Source organism: Helianthus annuus, chromosome 16 (genome assembly GCF_002127325.2).
Source record: "Helianthus annuus cultivar XRQ/B chromosome 16, HanXRQr2.0-SUNRISE, whole genome shotgun sequence".
NCBI lineage: Eukaryota > Viridiplantae > Streptophyta > Magnoliopsida > Asterales > Asteraceae > Helianthus > Helianthus annuus.
In genome coordinates this window covers 184,221,794-184,245,784 of record NC_035448.2, presented here as the reverse complement: position 1 = coordinate 184,245,784, position 23,991 = coordinate 184,221,794, and the positions used below count along the sequence as shown (strand labels likewise).

Sequence of the window (23,991 nt, the reverse complement as noted above, 5' to 3'; positions counted from 1 at the left end):
TGATATATGTTGGTATTTATGTGGGAAACAAACCCTCTAAAGGGTATTATCTGAATCCCACTACATGCATGCTAATTGTCGAGTCAAACGTGATTCTAAAAAGTCAACAGAAGTGATTTTTGAGAAAATAGCTTAAATGGTAAAATAAATGACATGCAATCTGTTTGATCTTTATAGATAGCTTTATTATGAATATAAGAATGTATTTTACCACGATCAACTCGACAATCTATAGTATAAATACGAATCGGAGCCGAAAGTCCTATAAAACGACTAATTCGTAGACTATCGATTCGGATTCGTACATGCATGTTTGAGATCTATATTGGAGAGTATTTTTGACCATTTTTATTTTGGTAAAACTTTCTGGAATTTTTGTTGATTAAGTCTATGCTTAGCCGATTCGAATGCATGTTTCCGATTTATGCATAAAGTTGACTATTTTGCCCTTTTTGATATAAAACGTGATTTTTGGAAAAGTGAAAGAGTAGAAATCTTTATTTCTAATATATAAACTTGCACCGAAAATTTCGGATCAGTTGGTGGTCCAGATTTTGAGTTATGGCCATTAGCGTAAAACTATGTTCTTAATTTACATAAACGGCCCTTTTCGCATATGACCTATTTCTGGCCACGTTTTGGTATAAAACTTTTTACCAACTGATGTATTATAATATTCTGGGAATTTTGATGATTTTTAATTAATTTTTGGCTGAACGGATCCTAGATCGCCTAGTTATTTCGGGTTATGTCGGTTTTGACCGTTTAAGCCATAAAATGAGTTTTACACATCCTTTTGACCCGAAACCTTTTTCTACTGATTTCAAATGTTAAATAAATTATTTTGAGCCTTCTGGAAATATAAAAATCTCAGCTTTCATATATAAACCCGGAAACGACTCTAAATCGCATATTTAGCGTTTTAAGCGCATAGTAAGCGTTATACTTGTTTTAAACATGTAAGACTTATACCTACTGATGTAATTAGCATATTTTCATATAATAACAGTAAGTATAAGTATATGATCTCAGATTTCCAGTTTTGGCATTTTTAGCCCTTGTGAATTTACTAAAATACCCCTACGGTGCATAGTTTGATTTTAAATGATAAATTTGATATATGGGTCATACCCTACTGTTATAATATGTTAAATGAGGTATATTTACTGTATGAACCAGACCCGAAACTCAGATTTCTAATTTGACTCTTTTATAATCTTTTAAAAAGACCAAAATGCCCTTCTAAGGCATAAATTGAGTTTAAAATTATTCCGGGCAATATAGAACATAACTTACTGATATTATATCATAATTAAAGCATATTATATCAGGGAACTTGCATTTGAATCATTTGTCTACCCGTATCGCCCTTTTCGCGTTCGGTTCGGTTTACGTAACTAGTTTGCGTAAATTGACCGAAACGGGTCAAACGATATCATTTTTATTTCAAAATCCAGAATGTATTTAGTATACCCATATTATACAAGTATTCAAACTTGTCGGGTCTAAATCACATTCTATCCGGTCTTTCGCTTAATCGTGCGTAAACCGTATCATTCTTAAAACTAACCGGTCAAAGCTTAGGCTTAAATAAAAGACCCGTTAGGAATCTAATAGGTTAATTATAAACCTTTGTTCCAGATTAGGAGGCCCAGTAAAAGCTACCACACTTACCGTTTGTGTTACATACTTGCTCAGGTAAATACATTTTGACTTATTTTCCCTATACGGGCTTGGGGTACGGTATTTAAAATACCGCTTGATCGGGCGCACAAGTCCTGCTCCTTATGGGTGTACAGTCTTGAATAGCTTGTGCGACTTCGTTTAAACAGTCTTTTCTTACTTTAGGCTTTGGGGGGTTATTGACCGTGTCCCGGATATCCTTGGCATTATCTTACGAGATGGCCACGACCAGAGCACGGGGTGTAGGCGTACACTCGGCGTGTATAACTCTTTAATGTGGTGTGTCATTTAATTCTTAGCCCGGACAGCAGATCCCGGGCCACCAAAGATACGAGTGCATGTAAATCGTTCACAAGTTTATATTATATAATTATCCCAAGTTAATAAAAATATTTATGCCTTGTGCATTTAAATCAATTTTCAATCATTTTCAAAATGAGTCAGTCGATTTGTATTTACCAGTGTAAACTGACGTATTTTTCCCAAAAGGTTAAGTGCAGGTACTATACGAAAATAGGCTGGCTGTTTCCTAAGAGCGTCCACTATAGTCTCGCAAGCTCGGACGACAAATATCTGTTGAACAATATTTTATCTTATTTGTATTTGATCCGCCTGTGGATCCGTTTCAACTACTGTGATATTTATTATTGCAATTTATTTAAAAGTTGAAATGTATCTATTCTGCTTCCGCTGTGCATTATTATATTGTGTTGATTGTCTATGACGATGCCAACTACGTCACTGTACCCCACACCGGGCCCACCGGTGACACGTGGAAATCGGGGTGTGACAAGCAGCTACTACAAGTGCTGAACCCACTGGTTTGCATTTGGACAGTAGTTTCATCAATAAGACTTCCTTGAAGGCAATTTCTTCACTGGGAACTCGTGTGTATCCAGTCTTCACTGGTTCACTAAAAGGTGTTTCTCATTATGAAGAAAGAAGTCCCCAGTACCAAGAAAAAGGAGCATCAGTGGTTAATGTTTGGAGTACACTCCCTACCTCAACTACTGATAAAACCACGGCTAGTGGGAAATCAGATGATCTCATTAATTTGGGTGATGGTTTAAAGTACCTAGAATTGACGGAACATGTCGAAAAACTGGATACTTCTGTTGCAGAGATCAATGAAACGCCGCAACAGTTGTTAACAGTACAAATGGTGCAACCCACTACTGTTCCAACTCAAGCACTTGCTCCACCACAAGCACCTGCGGCAAATGAGTTATGGAATTTATTTCAAACCCTGCACATATCTTCGAAAGAGTTGATGATGCCAAAAAGGGGGAGAAAATGACTCTGAGGAAAATCTCTCAGTAACTTCTGCTGAAACATCTGTCAAAGAAAAGGAAAAGGGAGGTGATTAAACCCTGAAAATTCAAGCAGATGATGAAGATACACAAATGAGGATCGTTCAAGTCAAATTAATTCAGCTGGTCTCAAAACCACTGCTGATATTAAAAGGGTAAGGGATGAGAGCAGAGCTTTGGTTGAGAAAAAGATAGTTCTGCAAAAAGAAAAAGAAGAGGTTGGTACTTCATTAAAGAAGAGTCCTGTTAGAAAAACAAGGCAATCAACCACCACAGCTTCTAAAACTAAGCCAATTACTAATTCAACCACAAATTCTGTTCCCACAAAATCACTTACACCTCCACCATTAACAACATCTGTCACCCAAACAACTGCCACCAATACCACATCAACACACACCACAACCTCTGTCATCCCCAATAAATCAACCACTGCCATCCTTTATCAAAGAAGGAAACAAAGCAGATGGACGCAAAAATACCAAAAGAAGACCAAGCTTCAGAGAAATAAATCATAAAGATGGTTCTTAAGACACTTTGAGCAGAACAACAAGAAACAGCAAAATCTCAAGACACTGCTCAAAGTTGTCATTACCAGGCCACAATCTCCAAACTCATCTTATCAAATAAACCTCTCCCAAGAAACCCATTGGATTCAAAGATACTAAAGTGAAAGTCTGATCAAAAGACCCACGTATCGACTTTGCTCAGATCCAATGGTGAGGTGAAGCGTATATCAAGGGAAACAACATTTGGCCTGGGTGTTGAAGATTTGCAAGATCTCTTTGAGCTTACACTGTGCAGGGATGAGGGTGATAAGGATTCCATGAACTTTAAATTACAAATCAAAGATCAAGTAAGGGAACTCCTGATGAGACAATAAAGATCCTGAATAATGAAGTGTTTTGGCATCATCTGTTCCAGGGGGAGATTGTTGGGATTGAACCCTACCAGAGGAACAGATGATGTAAAGCCAAAACTGGTTCAAAACAGTGGATTCATCATAAGCAGCGGTTTACACTAAACTTTCCCCTTGACAGTGGCTCCAACATCTGATGCAACTCAAAGTACTGATATTGTACAACAAATGTTGACCTACAACAACTGCTGATTCCTAAAGACTGCTGGAGACTAAGCACTGATGTCCAATCTACTGATGTCTCAAAATACTGCTGAGGACCAAAGCCCTGTTGAAGACAAGCACTGTTGAACCAAAGGCCTGATCAACCAAAGGTGAACCACTGCTCAACCACAACAATGGCTTAGTATCAACAGCAGCAGTTTAACTTATATCTTGTAATCAGTTGTTTAGTAAGCAGGGCTTGTACTAGTCAGTAGTTACAAGTTGTTAGGTTGTTAGATGTCACTTTCATGGTGACGTCAGCTTTGATTCTCAGTGGTTTGATCTGCACTATAAATAGAGCAGTACCTGTACTGTTCTATTTGAGCTTGGAGCTTTTTGCTCATCTCCTTTCATCTTGTACGATCAACCAGGGAGTATCAGGCTGAGGGGGAGCTTAATATTGTAAGCATGCTTGTAATCTCTTGATTTGCTTTGTAACCATTCAACTTGATGTAAAGCAATTGTTTATCATACTTTTCTCTTCTTTGTTTGTGTTTACAAAGTTTGCTACTCATTTCCGCTGCATTTATTCGTTTTATGCAAACAAACACAATCACAGACAGCCTCAGATCCTAACATTTATCTTTGCCACATGTCATCCTCTTATTGCTTCTTATCCTTCCTAGCGAAATTAAACTTCCTATTTGATCTTTTCCCATAATCTTAACATACTGAACATACAAATTGAAGGCAAACTCAAAAAGACAAGGTGACATTTTTGTAATTACCACCAACTATTAAAGTTACTATACAAATGTGAACTCAACCAAAAATACCTAAAAAACAAAAAAAAAATTTAAACATTTTTTATTAAAAAATCGCTACATTTCGTTAGCAATTTTTTTTTGCTGCTACTAAAAGTAGCGATTTTTTAACAAAAAATGTTAAAAAATAAAATAAAATTATTTGTGTGTGTTTTATTTTATTTTTTTTAGATTTTTTTAGGTTTTTGGGGTTTTAGTTTTTAGCATTTTAGCTTGGGTGGGGGGGGGGGGGTTTAGGTTTTTGGGGGGTGGGGGGGGGGGTTTAGGTTTTTTTTTTTTTGTGGGGGGGGGAGGTTTTTTTTTGGGGGGTAAGAGGGAGGGTTAGGTTTTTTTTAGGTTTTTTTTGGGGGGGGGGGGGGGAGGGGTTAGTTTTTTTTAGGTGTATTTGTAGAGTAACTTTGATAGTTATTGATAATTACAAATGCCACCTTGTCTTTTTGAGTTTTCCTTCAATTTGTATGTTTAGTATGTTAAGATTATTTGTACAAGAACTTTACCCTATAAAAATAAGTAGAATTCAAAAATCACAATCTTGGGAGTGTTTTCTCATCCTGTTTTTAGACAATATAAATGGGTTCAACTTGATAGCTTTATATGCTGGCTTTGATCTATTTATCAAATAATTTGTCGTTTCGAGCGTGCGCCAAGAAAACCACAAACACACCCAAGAAGATTGCCTTCAACCGTATTGTTATCTAGGTGATTAGAACACAACTAAAAGTTTCAACAAATTTCCCACAATATTTGCGACAGTTTATCCATGACATTGCGACAAAAAAGCAAAAAGAAAAAAAAAAACAAAGAAAGAAAGAAAGAAAAGAAAACAAAAATCCTAAAATGTACCACAATTTTCCAGCAAACTAGCCACAAAATACTAGTTTGTCGCAAGCTTAAAAAAGTTTCCGAAAATTTTGCAGACAACAATATATCAGTTTTCTTAATTGTTATATAAGTAAGTTAACTTAAAAAAATAAACAATAAATATCACTGCCAAATTGTCACAAGTTGTGACAGATTTGCAACAAAGTGCAATGTTTCTATCAATTATTATCTTTTATTTGTTAATATTTGTAAATTATTAATTATAAAATTAAAAAAATATTTGCCGCAAGTTAGTTGCAGATTGTGACAAATTTACGACAAAGTGTTATGCTCTTATTTGTTTAGAAAACAGGTTTTCTGAAAACGTTGTCGCAATTTTGTAGAAAACTAAAAATGGTCGTCACAAATTTAGCGACGCTTTATTCATGTCATAGTTTTGTTGCAAAGTTGTTGGTACCTAAATTTGTGACAGTGTTATTCACACCAATGTAGTGTGTCGGAACACTGTCACTATGTTCCATTTGCCACAATGTTTCGACAAAAACGATTGCTATAGGATAAGCTACATTGCTAGTAGTTAAATTAAAGAGACGGAAACACACTTCTTTCTTAAAGCATATATTGCTACAAAGTCAAAAAGAGCAACAAACAAACCTGACCAAGTGAATTGCAACACGTACACCAAAGGACAAACCACCTTGTCAATTCATGCTAAAATATCAAAATGCACACCAATCTATATATTTCCTGATTTAAAATAAAATTTTGGTTTGAATTCTTATTTTTTTATGCAAGATCATCACCCATATGCTAAATAAATTTATACTTAACTAGTATTAAGTTCAAGCTATGGTAGATACTAAAAATGCTAAGTTAAATAAAAAGCATACCATAGATTGCATAATAATATAGTACAAAAACTTACAACCAACACTTAAAGTTAATTATACGTAAAGCCCTAGTCTATTTTCTTAATGTAATGCGTATGTCCATAATGTGTGTGAAGCGTGTTAATGGAAACCTACAACTCCGCTAGTTTTTTTTTCGAATGCTAGCCATTCTTTCTGTCAGTTCGTTGAGCGGTGATCCGACGATCAGACTCTTTAACATCTTCCAATATCTTTCGGAGATGCTTAAAAACCTGTTGATCCTCATTTGAAGATTTGAAGTCGACATTCTGATAAAAAATCATTTAAATAAGATAATAGGTCAATTAATAATGTAATATAAAGCAAAATTATTATGAGTATTCAATCAACAGGCTCATAAACAATATCAGTGCAACTAGAAGCTTATTTCAAGTTGCCTTAGCCACTAGAACCATTATCACAAATCATTTATCATCGCCCTTGAGCTGGCAAATCTAAATTTAAATAAGAAACTCCAAAAAGCAAAGCAAATATCAGTAGTGAGGCTTAGAAACTTGGCTACAACCGGTTTTCTGTTTGAAGCCATCTTAGTTGCCACACCAAGAAACAACGTCATCATCGCCAATATACTTTAACATTACATAAGCAAACTAATATACAACATCCAAAAACGATGCTCAAGAACAATGACCAAAAATCTGATGACCGACACACATGAAGTGGCACAAATGAGTGTTGTAGGGTTATATACCCAACATATGTACAATAAAAGAATACCAAAGTACAACACCATTAACCACAAAAGAACGAAACACCATTATATATGTACAACACCTCAATACATATAAAACATACAAATCAACAATATACAAGTTGCTACGTTTTATAAGTAGGAACGTATTCTCAGACTAATGAACATCAAAATCGCAGGCCCGTTGACAAAGAAAGGCTTGTTTACTCAAATAATGTACAACAAAACAATACAAAATTATAACACCATGTCACCATTATCCACAAAAAAAAAAAAAAAAAACAAAAGGTACAATACCCTAATGCATCCAAAATTTACAAATCAACAATATACAAGCTATTATGGTTTATAAACGGGAACCATAGGCTCAAAATAATGAACCTCAAAATCATAGCCTCATTGACAAAGCAAAACCCAATACCATTCCAAGGGTATAATTAACAACTCAGATTTTGTTAACTGTTTTTTTTAAATCCACTTCTGCATCTATGTTTATTATTTTTTTTAAATTCCGAGGGCATTGGATCGGTATCGATACGATTCGTTACAGTAGTGGTACAATAACAACTTGCGTTTGTTAATTTAAAAAAAATCTAAATCCGTGTCTATGTTTATTTTTTTTAACATTCAGTGGTCATTAGATCGGTATGGATACTGTTTGTTACAGTAGCGGTACAACACATGCACTAGGTATGAATTCAACACGTGTTTTACATCTGTCGAATGTATAAAAACAAACACCAGTAGTAGCTGCAACGATGTTGTTCGAACGATATCGATTGGTTCAGATTGTCACGGTACATGTACATATATTTATTTATCATCGCATACGGAGTCGTATAAGTGAATTATTTTCAAAACCGAAAACCATAAAAATGAATACAGGTATCTGTATTGATTTTATACGGTACGGTAGGATAGTGATACAGTGTCAGTTTTATTGAAAGAAAACATTGTATAAACAAATATCGGTACCGAACAAATGTTGTTCGTTTGGTTTCGTTCCGGTTCACTGTGGTAGCGATACGATATTCATTTTCAAACAAGAAACATACCGGTACCGATGTTGTTCGGTTTAACACCGTACGGTAGCGATACGACGTCAATCTATCGAAAGCCAAAACAATAAAAATAAATACCGGTACTAATACACATGTTTTTTCAGTCAATATGTTGACAAAACTAAAAACGCAAACAACCGAACCGATATCAACTAAACAACATCATATTTATTTTTTATTATTTTTCGATCGATGTAAGGTTTTCTCTTTTAATTACTATAGCGAGTACTGGTACCGTAACGAACAACTGAATTCCATCGCGAAGCGCGAGGGAAAAGTCACTAGTTAGGCTTAAAAGAATCCATAAAAATCATATGACTATAACGTCACATTATCATATAAAACCACCCACCTCCTTGTAGAATGGAAAATGTTAAAATTTGGTAAAAATAACTAGGCTTGTGTTGGTTTCTACAAAATGACCTATGGTTATTACTAATTCTTTTAAGTAAATCAGAACCTAAAAATAGCGAAACAGTTGATAAACAAACGGAAAACAAGCACAATGTTTGTTGATTGGTTATCCATATGTGAATAGAATAAATTATTACTTTGTATAGTTTGCTAGATTGAAAAAAAAAACGAAGTAATTATACTCTTATACATTTACCAACCAAAATTCCTACAATACTCAACCGTTGCGTCTTTACTAACAGATCGACGGTTTACTTAGGGTGCCTTTTAACAAACATCGCACCGTTTCATTGGGAACAATATTATATACGTATACAAATTGTCATAAACACACGTGTACACTATTCCCTATCCATGCAGAAAGTCACAATGCTTCCAAATGGACTGATGCACCGTTTAACTTTGGGAAAGAACGCAACGGTTCGTTCTCAAAAGAGTTTCTTTTTGTTCCTACATCCATCTTGCAAGTTCACGTCGATTGCGAAAAGCAACCTTCGCCGTCGCACCCTCAGACGCTAAATAATTTCACCACCGTCACATGCGGCGCCCGTAACCGTAACCGTAACATCACCATCTATTCAGGCGGTTTCATATTTTCCTCTGTTACCGACCGATTATCAGACGCAATCAATCAACCGTAACACGCTTGATGCGAACACAAAACACTGTTCCTCTGATTTGTTATCTGGTCGCGAAATCGGTTTTGAGATTTAGTGTTTGGTTTGGAGATATGATTTTAACCGACCTTCGTTCCATCTGTATGAGTTTAAATATGATTTCAACAGTCCCTCAAAATTTTGGATATGAGTTTTAGAATTGGATGGAGACGGAAACATGGGGTAACCTACAATAAATCATTTTCACAAAACCGATTGTGTTCGAATGTATTACTTGGATCAAACAAGTCTTGATCGTCATCACGGTATGGTACACAGAGGATCCGTCTATGACTTTTTGTTGATGGTAGCGATGAGGGTGCCATGGTGTCAGTCGGTGCCGTTGATTTTAGAGAGAGAGAGACAGAGAGAGGGAGTGGTTTTCCATTGGTGTGGTGAGTTGTTTTGTATACTGTGGGTTTTGTTTTATCTTAGGCCATCCGTAGTCATAAAGCCCCTTGTGGGGCGTTATGCGACACGTGTCGTGCCACGTCACACAAGGGTTTTATGAGGCGTTATAACACTAGAGCCCGTAGTCATAAAGCCCCTACCCATCATTACCTAATTATTAATTTTTGTTTTTATTAATTAATTATAAAAACCATGCTTTATTTTGATTGGTCAAAGGATGAAAAGGAAAGCCCAAAACGCCGTGATATATATGGCGCCTGCCCCCCTTTTTCCCCCATAACGCCGCCCGTCGCGGTGTGCGGGGCGCTATGGGGGCGCTATCTCTCTTTTGGGCGGTATATAGAGCCCCATTACACATGCTCTTATTATATATGTCATTTATAAAGGGAAATAAAGAAATGCATATTGTTGTGGATTAACATATCACCCTTTTGATGAAAAAGATATTTACATGATACATTATACATTTTTTACATCACAAAAATAACACTTTTGTGGATTTAAAACCCTTTTGATGAAAAAAGATTAGTCGTTAACACTATACACTTTTTAAAATGACAAAACATAACACCTTTTGATTTATTCAACCTCAAGATTGATATATACATTATAAGGTTGTTTCGTTTTCCTTTACATAAAACTAAAAACAATTAATGATAATGGATATGGATTTAGATCTTAAAGAGGGTTTTCACATTTTACATTTGCAACACCAAGCGTTCATCTATCCAAATCACACATTTCTGCCTCATAATGTTCGTATTATATCCTATTATACCCAAACAAATAACTATAAAAATTACAACATGCACTCTCTTTTTAACTTCCAAATTTTATCTTACTTGACGATTAAAGTATCAATGAGGGTGAGAGAATGTAAAAACTTTTTTTTTATTTATACCATATAAACATTTTCTTCGGTCTTAATTGTCAGAATTTCAAATTATTTTATTAACATATATATTTTTTCGTAATTAGAATTTCAAATTATTTTATTAACATATATATTTTTTCGTAATTTTGGCATGTAAGTTTCAAAAAAACTTTGGGAATAAAATATAGTTTTATTTAATCAACTTTCATTCATCGATGTGATGCATGTTAAGATTCAGGGTGAGTTTACGTAAAGGTTCTAATTTATTTTATAAAATTTTGGGAATAAAATATAGTTTTATTTAATCAACTTTCATTCATTGATGTGATGCATGTTAAGATTCAGGGTGTGTTTACGTAAAGGTTCTAATTTATTTTATAAAGTTTTGAGAACTTTAGTTTTCTGACGTTTAGGGCGTCGCAACACACTCTTCAAATGCTCTTATTTTTAGTTTTACTGTAACATGCTCAGTGAGGCATTGTAAGCTCGCTAAAAGCAAAATGAATTTTTTTTTAAAAATAACATGCTTTAGTGAGGTATTGTAAGCCGTTTAAATGCAATGGAAAAACGTTTTGCATATACTTAATAAATTTCAAATCTTATATAATGAAACTAAAACACTCACAATTAACATCCCGCTGCAACGCGCGGGTTAGCTTCAACTTGTGTAATACAAATAATAATAATAATTATTATATTATTATTATTATTATTATTATTATTATTATTATTATTATAATAATAATAATAATAGTAATAACAACAACAATTATTGTTATTGTTATTTTTGTTGAAGATTTCCTTCTATTCCTTAACGGAACAAAAGAAATACCCTCTCACGAAGGAAATGCGATACGTTTAAAATTGACATATTCCTATTATGTACTTTTAGATTTGATCTTATTTTTTTATTACGACCCAACCCAACTCAGACTGGGAAAAATAATATTTAGAGATAAACAACCCTCAAAAGTTTTAGACCCAAGAACAAAATTATGAGTCTGCCGCCCACTGGTGATATATATTATCTCCTTAACACTGCCTAAAGTATTAAATCAAGAAATAAAACTATCTGATTTTTCAATAACATCATCAATTATCATATCGTTTGATTCTAAATGCTTGGAAAGAAAATTCATTACCAAATGACATTGACAAGAAACTCTAAACCGGCCACCAAGATCTTTCATGTCTCAACACAATCAAGAATTTTCATATTTATTTAAAATTTTGAGGCCTTGTGCACAAGCATAAATCACATACCCTCAATTATTGTCGAGAGTTTAATAGTAATAAGATGAAACATGATGAAGAACAACGAAGTTGATAAGGAACAACAGATTAACAAGAACATGCTTAGAAGATATGTAACTTACTTAGGGATAAACTTCGATAACAGATCTAAACCCCAATATCGGTGTTATTTTGTAATCTGTATAGCCTACGTCATTGAAGAGCTTTGCCCATTCTTTTTCGTTCCTCTCTCTTCCGGTCACTAAACTCATCATAAGCATATCAAACAACAGTTGAGTCTCAAGTAATTCATTCTCTTCTTTGTTGACATTTACGACCATGTCTATGATGATTAATTTTCCTCCATTGTCTTTGCTTGGAATCGCTTCTTTGCATCGCTTTAGTATCTTTATGCATTCTTCATCACCCCAATCGTGTAAGATCCACTGTTTTATATTTTTTTTTTTCATAAATTATAATAAAAAGTTGTTGTACACAATAAGTAATTGTTAAAAGTTTTGTTCAAAAGGTTGAGATTATCTGTCAAAAAGGAACTAACGATTACATGAAAGTAGAAAAAAAAAGGTGAAATATTAAGAATACCTTGAGCAAAAGTGCATCAGCTTTAGGAATGGCTTCAAACATGTCTCCACCAACATAACTCAAGTTTTTACTTCCAACCAAACCATTAACTACATGAGGAAGATCAAAGCTGATGCACCTAATATTGGGAAATGCTTTGGCAATAGCTACGGCAAAAGTCCCAGTACCACCGCCAACATCGATAATGGATTCTATCCCCTCAAAAACACCTCCACAATGTTTGAGAATAACACTTGTAACAAGCCTTGTATCGCTAGCCATTGCTTCATTGAATAACTGATTAAGCTTCGGCTCTTGGCCTGCTAGATCCCAAAACATCCTCCCATGGGCTGTGTGAAAGGGGGTGACATCATTGTTTTGGAACCATTTGCTTATGTGCTGCCATGGGTCTAGCAAGATTGGATCCAACACGACTAGCAAAAAGGGCCTAATGCTTAATGGCTCATCCTTAAGAAGCAACCGAGAAGGAGGAGCTAGCAAATAGCCTTCTCCCTCCTCATCATTGCATGACACACTTTGTTTAACAAAGAAACCAGAGTGAACAAGGATGCGCATAAGCCGATAGACAAATGGAGTTCTCTCCTGGTTTATGCCGAGGGCTTCGACTAACTCGGAAAGCAACATTGGTGAACCATGGCGATCGATGATATCAGGTATTCAAGCTGAATTGCACATTTAAGTGACATGGAGTGTATAAAGCCGAATAGATGATTCCATATGTGAGCTTGAGAATGATGCAACTGATCTCTAGATATTTCAGAATTTTGCAATGCCATCTCTTTTCTTATGATCTATGTATATCTCAAAGACAATTTGACATGAAGTGAGCGTACAGGCCTTGTCAATATATAGAAGAAAGTATGAAGACTCGCATTCCAGCTGTGCTTTAGGGTATAAGGAGTGGTTAAACACTTGAGAGCGGCAAACTAAAAAATTAACCAATCCGAGTGCGCCACGTCAATCAGTGAAAAGTGTTTAAACTTTGGTGAAAACAGTTGGCAATGGTTAGACACTTGGTGAAATGGTAAACTTTAAAAAAAGAGTAAACTTCCATTTTGCTCCCTGTGGTTTGGTCGTTTTAACGGTTTTGCTCCAGTAGTTTAAAAATAGCCATTTTCCTCCCTGATCTTTCGAGTTTGTCGCCAGTTTGCTCCCTAATCTTTCGAGTTTGTCGCCAGTTTCCTCCATGATGGAGTTAGAGGCTGGGAGCAAAATGAAGATAAGTTAGAAAAATCAGGGAGGGAAATGGCTATTTTTAAACTATTGGAGCAAAACCGTTAAAATGACCAAACCACAGTGAGCAAAACAGAAGTTTACTCTAAAAAAAAGGGAAAAAGGTGTGATTGGTTGAGATGGCATAGACCCCACCACACCCCCCCCCCTCTCTCCTTCCTCCCTTCACCGATGCGGCAACCCTTCACCGATTAACCTCCCTTCACCGCACGGCAAAGGGGTCGGCGACGGTGTTCTCGCACGGTAAACACCCTTTGCCCTTTGCCGCTCAACTTTGCCGACGACTCCGTATACCTTAGAGCATGTGTGGTTGTAAATTCGGAAACACATGTGATGTAACAAGTCATTACCAACCCCACAAATTTCTATATTTAAAAACATCTCTATCTAAAACATGGTCATATTTCTATTTCATCATCAACCAATTTTGCTTTTAATATTATGAATAAATAAATTTAGTACAATTAAATATTATATATATTATCAGACGAAAATATTTTGATGAACCAATTGCAAACTTTATTACGACATCTTCAAAAACTTTATTAGGTTGAGTATCAAATATAAAGTTTATTTTGGCTAGAAAAAATAGAAAATAATAGAATTATTACATGTGACAAAATTTAAAATAAAGAATAAGAGTATTTAAGTCAATCGAATCCAATCTTCTTCCTTCTTCTCATCAGTATCTTCAAAACCCACCATTTTCAAAACCCACAATCTTTAACATTTTCTTCACTTTCTATCTCAATAATTACTACATTATAGTGCGATTTTCGTTACCAATCAGTGATTCAAACACGCAATCAACTTGTTCTTCAACTTTTATGAAAAACCCAGTTTAACTTCATACAACATCTCATTTTTCCCATGATTTTGAAGCGAATCACTCGATCCGTTCGATTCGATCGCTAATAAGTGTTTCTATCATTCAAATTTCGTCGTCAGTCGTTGAAGAAATCGGCTTCGATCCATGTAAGAAATTCTTGAATTGCATTTTTACGATCTGGGTTTTTAATTTGAGTCATTGTGTTTTATGATTTTGGCGGTGGTCCGGGGGCAGCGCCCCTGGGAGCAGGGTCCAAGGGGCGGCAGCCCCTGGCGGGGGGCAGAGCCCCTGGTTGGGGTCGAGGTAAAATAAGACATTTTTATGTGTTTTCTGGCCATTGCATTTTAGAAAAACACATTTTATTGTGTTTTTTGGTCCATTGAGAACACTTTCTTTTCTGTTTTTAGGCCATTGCGTTTTAGAAATAAGACATTTTTATGTGTTTTCCGGCCATTGCGTTTTAGAAAAACACATTTTTAAGTGTTTTTAGTCCATTGCGTTTTAGGTAGAACACATTTTTAATGTGTTTTCAGTCCATTGCGTTTTAGAAAAAAGACATTTTAAGTGTTTTCTGCCATTGCGTTTTAGAAATAAGATATTTCTTTGTGTTTTTTGGTGCATTGCGTTTTAGGTAAAACACATTTTTATGTGTTTTTAGTCTATTGCGTTTTAGAAAAAAGACATTTTTAAGTGTTTCTAGCCACTGTGTTTTAGAAATAAGACATTTATTTGTGTTTTTGGTGCATTGTGTTTTAGATAAAACGAATTTTTATGTGTCATTGCATTTTAGAAAGTACACTTTCTTTTGTGTTTTTAGGCTATTGCGTTTTAGAAATAAGATTTTTCTTTGTGTTTTCTTGCCATTGCGTTTTACAAATAAGACATTTCTTTGTGTTTTTGGTGCATTGCGTTTTTTTAAAAAAGTCATTTTTTACGTTTTTTTTCATTGCATTTTACGCAACTAGGCTTTTTTTTTTCCATTGCGTTTTACGCAACTGGGTTTTGGAATTTTTTTTCTAAAATATAGCAATACTATTCTCGTTTTAAAGATAAAAAAACGCTCGTTTTTTTGGTGCAATTTTTATAAAAAATAATGTCGTATGAAAAAGTTATTAACGTTTAAAAATGGGTGAAAATTGGAGGAGAGAGAAACTATTGTCCTGTATTGACTAGATTACCCTTATACAAACCCACACGGCTCTTTTCTTCTCTTCAGTTTCACTCATTTAATCTTAGTCCTTGATTAAATCAACTGATGGTCAAGATTACTTTCTAGTCTTCCTAGCAAAAAAAAATTCCTATTATATCCTAACTCTTGGGAGCAACTTAAAAATTAAACAATTAGAGTTAGTTACGGTTGATTTCGGTCATTTGATAAAATTCTTGGCTTCATTCCTATTTTTCTTTTTTTTGGAAAATAGCATGATTAGCCATTGACCATACCATTTTTCAAAAAAAAAAAAAAAACAATGGCTTAACGACCCACCAATCCATGTATACCACGTGTCCGACTACTCATGAAATGGCTCAGAGTCGTTTCATGCGCCATCATTCATATTGAAAGTTCTTAGCCATGCCGTTTCAATTGGCTTGTCGCTTGAGCCGGTACAGTGGATGGCGAGCCGGTTGAAAATTCACAGCCAACTACTTTCCACACGGCGCAAGGCTATATCTTCTTCTTTGGTCCATGGGCTTGCCATTTTTGGAGGGGACAAAAAGTAAAAAATATTGTTATGATGAGGTAAAGGATATTGTGAATTAGGAAGATAGAAGATGTTATTGAATGAAAAAAATGAGTTGTTTAAATAGGGTAAGAAGGTTGACATAACATAAACATTTATATTATTTTTTACTGATTATTATACTTTTAAACTTGTTTTTTATTATGTATTTTTCTAGAATACATTGTCATGGAACACCAAAATTTATTCTTTGACATGCAAAAATACGTATTTATACAAAAAAACACAAACCTACATAACAGGGATAAATTGTTCACAAATTTTTTTACACAACGTGGATAAATTGTGATACAAAATTTGTGATAAATTTTGTATTATTATCTATAAGAAAAGGTAAAAAATTTAAACAGTCTTCATATCCATCTTTGTAAAAAAAGAACCAAAAGAGAACCCTTATATTCTCCATCTCCCGTCATGTATAGCCTTGTTTAATGATACCTGCAGTTACATAATAAAAACAAAATTAACTATGGATATGGGATCCCATTTTAGATATTATAACATAATAAAGGAAAAATTAACTTTAAGTTGAAACTTAGTATTACTTCTTTGTCAACGAGAGATAAGAGGTAACACCATAGGAACACTTCAATCCCATAATAGATATTAAAAAAATATGCACAAACACATTAATTTTTCTTTGATCTGAACTGACTAGAAAGAACGTGAACATCGAAATTTAAAGCTTAAGAAAACGTTATTTTGTAACAACAAGAGTATGTGCGGATAATTTTTTCTCGGAAAAAATATATTTGTGATAAATATAAATATCAATGAAGAACAAATACTTGGATGTGCATAACATTTTGGTGATTATATGGAGCAGATGGGTATTTATATTAACATATCTTGAGAACTCTCCCGAAACGGCTTAGACCTGTGTGTAACGGCTTCGAACGGAAACGGCACAAGTTATGTTGAAACGGCTTAGCTTTGTACGGAAACGACACAAGTTATGTTGAACCGGCTTAGCTTTGTACGGAAATGACTCAACTTATGTTGAAACGGCTTGGGGTTGTACGGAACTGGCTCAACTTATGTTGAAACGGCTTGGGGTTGGAGCCAAATGAAACAGCTTGAGCTGTGTGGAAAGTTCTCTTCAACCGGCTCTAGAGGACAAGCTATCCACTTACCGGCTCAAGGGACAAGCTGTGTGGAAAGTTCTCGGCTGAGAACTTTCAAACGAATGATAGCGTGTGAAACGGCTCAGAGTCGTTTCAGGTTTTGTCAGACACATGGCAATCAGTGGTTGGTGGGACTTGAAAGGATTTTGTTAAGCTGTTTTAGTGGCATGTAACGGCTCGTGCAGCTGTTTCATTTGACTATTTTTTTAAAAGTGGACTGGTCAATGGCTATTTTGCTATTTTCCCTTTTTTTTCTAAAGATTACGAGACTTTCTTTGGTTTCCTGTTTCTTGCCTTCATCCTTGTCTCTTTTAAATTTTACATTTTTAGACTGTCTCCAATGCAGTGTAAAAAAGTATGTCCGTGATGATGTGGCTTTTATCCATTAATTCAGATGCATTGGAGGGAAATACATAGAGAGATATCCAAAGCAAAAATCCATCTGGCATGCAAAACTTTGGTTATTGTGCCATTTCTTTTAGTTTTTGATTTTCTTTTTCAACTTCATTTATTCAATATTCAATAAAACATTAAATTTCTACATTAAATTTCTATGACAACTCTTCTAATGCAAACTTCATTTTAGTTTTTGATTTTTTTCAACTTCATTTATTCAATGAACATTAAAGGCTATTTAATATGCATTAAATAATACTAACGCCAAATTTCTAAGACAAATTTGTTTACAATGTTTTTAAAGATCAAAAAATTGGTTTACCAACCTATCAAAATCTCAAACTCAAAACAAAAAAGAATCTGTTCATTGTGTAGTTGAAGAATTTGTTTACCAACCTCTCACCATTTCATTCTCATTTCCTTCTTCAAATACATGCAAACAAAATGAGTGCACCAAATCAGTGGCGGAACTAGAAGAAATATCCAGGGGTATCCCAATTTTTTTCTTTATCTAGACCCATTCCTAAGAATTCGATGGCCCCTAAAGGGGTCTGTGCGGCTAATAAAATTGGTCCCTTAGATTATATATATATATATATATATAGGCTTCGGTTCAATTAAGAACCACCACGAGTTGTGAGAATCATGAGAAATCCTACTTCCCGTGTGAGTTGGGTCACAATTTTTTTTGCACAAACGTATGTGAAAATATTAAAAACACATCTGTAAAAGCAAAAAAAAAAAAAAAAAAAAAACAGAACAAAAAAATTGTCGAGTTAGTAATAACGTCGTCTAATGTAAGTTTTGTTTATGCCTAATGTAAATTTTGTTACGGCGATGAAATTTTTTTTACACCTAATGTAAATTTCGTATGCAACATTTTTTTTGTTGGAACAAGTGATTTTTTTAAGATTTTTGAGAAATTTTTTTTTGTCAAAAAACCTTTTGGAAAGCTTAGTTCTAATGGTTCTCACAACTTAAATTTTACCCTTTCCCTAGGTTATAGATCTGTGTATTAAACGAGTTGAATAAAAATATTAAATAGTTAGTAATAATATTTATAAATTATAATATGATATTTTAAGATAAGATATAGTTAAAATTATGTATTATTTAGGTATAAATACGTCTGTATAGTAAAACTATTAAAAAAACAAAAGTATTAATGAACATGTAAAATAATAAATAAACAACAACAAAAAAGTAGTTTACAATCAACTAAATAAACTAAATGATATTAACTTCTCATCTTTGCAGAATAGGCCTTTTCATTCCCAATGCATATTATTTTATTATTATATTATATTATATTAATAATAAAACTTCATCTTCTTCTTCAAGATGCCGCCTGCAAGTCCCGTACTGGAAGTTTTCATTTCCGTCAGATCTAAAATTTCATTTCTTTTTTTTTTCATTTATACTCAGGGGTATCCTGCACATTTGCTTAGGGGTATCCCAGATAAATAAAACGGATAATAAAAGAAAAATTGCACCTCGCGAAGAAAGTTGAGGGGTATCCCGGGCAACCCCTTACCACCCTATAGGTCCGCCCCTGCACCAAATCCGTTTATGGATCTTGCAAAACTTGAAGAACTAATGTTAGATGATATTGAAATAATTGCACAACAATTTTTGGAGCTCGACAGTGATGAGGCCAACGGTTCTTCTCGACAAAAGGTGAAACGCAAGTACATTGAAAGGTCTCGTGAAGATGGTGATAACCGTATGTGGAACGACTATTTTGCTCCCAATCCGGTGTTCCCCGAGCATTTCTTTAGAAGACCATTTCGGATGAGCATTCGTCTGTTTAATCGAATTGTTGAGAGGTTAACAGAACATAATAAGTGGTTTTCACAGAGATTTGACGCAATAGGTAGAAAGGGTCTTTCACCTCAACAAAAATGCATAGCAGCTATTCGTCAGCTGGCGTACGGCGTAGCAGCTGATGAAATTGATGAATATGTACACATTGGTAAACTTAAATAAAAAATGGGTGATGATGTGGAAAATATAAGGATATGTAAGGATGTTTGTATGATTGGATATGAAATTGGTGGTTTTTAAGGATTTGTTAGGATTTATAAGGATTTTTAAGGATATGATGTGGTCGCTGATTAGCCAGCTAAGGGCGCCATTTGCATTGGAGATAGTCTTATGAATCGATCATATTACCCTTTTGTTTAAAAAACAAAATAAATTAAAATATTAAAAAAAAATTCAAAACAAAACTCTGCCACGCCCCATAGACATCACTATCGACCATCTTCCCTTTCCTCGATCACCACACAAATTTCTTAATTTTTCCAACCTTAAAAACATTATCAGTTTAGCAACATGAAACGGTTTAAATCATTAAAGGTGATTGTTGGGGTTGAAACTGAACAATGTGATTCTAGAAACTAGCAAGAGACCAGTGCATCCCAAAGCCACACAAATGTGTGATTTATCAAGAACCCTAGGGTACCTATTTAGCAGTACCCGTTTGGCTTTGATTCTTACATCAAAGAAAAAGATGATCTAGCGTGTTGTTTAATTTCATAAAATGGATTTATCCGAAGACCTATATATTTTTATTACAGAATGGTTCCACCAGTTGATCATATTTGACTATTTGAGGACTGATATTTATCCTATTACATAAAAATAATGATTTAAGATGGGTACATAGAAGATGAAAATTGAATTACGGATTAATTTATCCCTTTGTTTAATTGTATTATATTTTTTTTAGTACAAAAGGTATTTTGGTCAACAGATACCTTTTGATTTCAAAATTATTATAGAACTATTTTCAACATATGGCTAGTGAGCTAATTACAAAAGGAGAACCCAGTTTTTTTTTTTTTTTTTTTTTTTTTTTTTTTTTTATTTATAAAAATATTTCCCTAAAGGAGTTCAACATAAACATATGTTTTAGTTACAAAGGATCATATTTAAAAGTGCGGTTGACGGTTGGCATATCCCATTTACAAATAGATAGCTAAATACAGGATTAATCCTAAAATATTATCCTCATCATCTTTGATTTAGCGACTTTGCCACGGATCTACATATTGTTTATAAATAACTTTTTTGCGACGATATGTCGTCGGGAAAAGTAATGTTTAGTATATAATTTTGATCTATCCCGATGAGGCTGTCCCGACGACCCATTCGAGCTACAACGTCGCAGCTGTGCTGACTAGACTTTTCCCGACGACTTGTCGTCGGGATAAGTTGTCCCGACGACAAGTCGTCAGGAAAAGTCGAAGTGTCAAAGAAGATTTCTTGTAGTGACGGTTTACCTTCATCGAGATTAATATTTATCTCGACACAAAAGATAAAACTTTGAGGCCTTTAGCGCACCCATACTTCACATATCCTCAAGAATTGATACAAAAGAATCACATACAAGAACATTTATTTTCATGAAACTAAAATGACGAAGAACACGACAACGCGGATAGAAAGACAAGAACATGCTAATAGGTTACATATTTTCATGATCAGAAATTATGTTGTATAGTTAGCAATGTAACTTAACTATGGATAAACTTCAATGAGAGATCTTAGCCCTAAAATCGGAGTTATTTTGTAATCGGCAAAGCCAGCATCAAAGAAGAGCTTTGCCCAATCTTTCTCACTCCTTTCTCTGCCTGTCACCAAGGTCATCATAAGCATATCAAAGAAATACTGAGTCTCGAGTAATTCATTATGTCCTTTGTAAACCTTCACGACCATGTCCATGATAATCAGTTTTCCTCCATTTTCCTTGCTCGGAATTGCTTTTCTGCATTGCTTCAGTATTTTCATGCATTCTTCATCACTCCAGTCGTGTAGAATCCACTATTTTTTTGTAAAAGAAATCATAAAACTCAACATCAAAATATGAAACTTCGAAACTTTTTGTTCAAAAAGATTGCCATAATTAAATAAATCGTTGAAAAGAAACTAATTATGAAATAGGAAAAGGGGAAGTATTAAGAATACCTTAAGCAAAACAGCATCGGCTCTCGGAATGACTTCAAACATGTCTCCACCAACAAAACTTAAGTTCTTACTCCCAACCAAACCATCAACTACATGAGGAAGATCAAAACTGATGCACCTAATATTGGGAAATGCTTTGGCAATAGCTTCAGCAACAGTCCCACTACCACCCCCAACATCAACAATTGAATCTAACCCTTCAAAAATACCCCCACAATCTTTAAGAATGACACTTGTGACAAGCCTTGCATCGCTAGCCATCCCTTCATTAAAGAACTGATTAAGCTTCGGCTCTTGGCCTGCCAGATCCCAAAACATCCTCCCATGGGTTGTGTGAAAGGGGGTGACATCGTCGTTTTGGAACCATTTGCTCAAGTGTTGCCATGGATCCATCAACATTGGATCCAACATGGCTAGCAAAAGGGGCCTAACACTTAATGGCTCTTCCTTTAGTAGCAATCGAGAAGCAGGAGTTAGCAAATAGCCTTCTCCTCCCTCCTCATCATTGCCTACGGGTGTTGATACACTTTGTTTCACAAAGAAATCAGAGTGAACAAGGATGCGCATAAGCCGATAGACAAATGGAGTTCTCTGCTGGTTTATGGCGAGGGCTTTGACTAACTCGGAAAGCAGCATTGGTGCACCATGGCGATGGATAATATCAGGTATTTGTAGCTGAATTGCACACTTAAGTGACATGGAGTTTATAAAGCTGAAAATATGGTTCCATATGTGAGCTTGAGAATCAAGTAGCTCTTTAGATAGCTCACCATTTTGCAATGCCATCCTTTTGACTTTCTTACAATCTCTTTATATTTGAGAGACAAACTGATATGTTGTGAACATGCACACCTTCTCAATAAATAGAAAAAAAATGTAAAGGGATGTGATTGAGATAAACTTGACAGTCATTTTTTTATATTCATAAATATTAAAGGTTCCCATTTCACGTGTTCTTTTATAACATTATTAACATCGTTTAAAAATGTAAACAAGTACATGCAGATTTGTTAGAGTAATATTATATTACACCTGTACCTTCCGAATCAACTATGGATCTGAGAATCATTTTAAAAAAAATTTATTTTATCGCCTAATCAATAAATTAAAGGGTAAATTACAAAAATGTTAGTTGACCAACTTATTTTATCAAAATGTCACTCTCAAACGTCCATAGAGTGGCGTCTCACCATGGGAAGCATCCGTTATCAGATATTGCGTCCGTTTAAGGGCGTGGTGACACGTGTCCGACAAAACACTTGCGTCGATGGCCAACGCATCAAAGCCAAAAAGGCCGCTGATGCGAGGGGCGCATGTTAGAAGGGGCCGGGGGGGGGGGGCGCCCGACCTCTCAAACATTTCGCTCAGTAGTGTTATGTCGTAGCTTTCGTATATAAATTTTTGGGCATATACGTTTTCGACCTTCCGGTTCTATAGAAATTTTTGGGTATATACATTTTCGACCCCCCCCCCCCCCCCCCCCCGCGGTCGGAAATCTCAAGCTTCGCCACTGCCTGTTGCGTCTGGCTTATGGCATGGCTGACGCATCCTTTGTGCTTGTTTTGTTTGGTTTATGTGGCTTGGCTGACTCTTCCCTGTGGCTTGGCTGACTCCTCCCTGTGGCCGGTTGCGGACCTGTAAGTATGTGAATTCTCTCTTAATTATCGAGAGATTAAGAATTACACTATATAGAATGTTACAAAATAATCTGTACATGGAAATAATACAATACAATTGATTACAAATCAATCATAATAAAAAATGAGATATTCATGGAGATTTAGTTGAGATATGATTGATTCTAGAAACATTATCTTTTATCCCCCTGCAAGCGAAATGGCGGTGATTGAACCCGAAGCATGTCACGAAAAAATTCAAATTGCGGTCGTGGCAAGCTCTTTGTAAAAATATCAGCAAGTTGAAGCTTGGTAGGAACAAACTTAGTGTGAAGCTTCCCTGACATAACCAATTCCCGAATGAAGTGATAATCTTGGTCGATGTGTTTTGCACGTTTGTGAGAGACCGGATTTTGACTCATAAATAAAGCACTTTTGTTGTCACATAACAAAGTAGGACGCGTGGACGGAAGAGCTTGTAATTCTTTTAATAGATGAGTAATCCAAA

General features: G+C 35.0%; 2 protein-coding genes and 1 pseudogene across 2 annotated transcripts; 1 reads left to right on the top strand and 2 right to left on the bottom strand.

Annotated features, from left to right (window-relative positions):
* Positions 1–11,927: 11,927 nt before the first annotated feature.
* Positions 11,928–13,383, bottom strand: LOC110918578 (annotated as a pseudogene).
* Positions 13,384–19,467: 6,084 nt separating this feature from the next.
* LOC110920171 lies at positions 19,468–19,884 on the top strand. The gene has a single exon (XM_022164402.1). The coding sequence runs from the start codon at positions 19,468–19,470 to the stop codon at positions 19,882–19,884; it is 417 nt and encodes a 138-aa protein (XP_022020094.1).
* A 1,334-nt stretch (positions 19,885–21,218) lies between these two features.
* Positions 21,219–22,727, bottom strand: LOC110918576 (trans-resveratrol di-O-methyltransferase). Its single transcript, XM_022162870.2, has 2 exons — positions 21,868–22,727; positions 21,219–21,723 (listed from the first exon to the last, which is right to left on the bottom strand). The coding sequence occupies exons 1-2, from the start codon at positions 22,651–22,653 to the stop codon at positions 21,421–21,423; spliced, it is 1,089 nt and encodes a 362-aa protein (XP_022018562.1). The 5' UTR covers positions 22,654–22,727; the 3' UTR covers positions 21,219–21,420.
* Between the last annotated feature and the right edge of the window lie 1,264 nt (positions 22,728–23,991).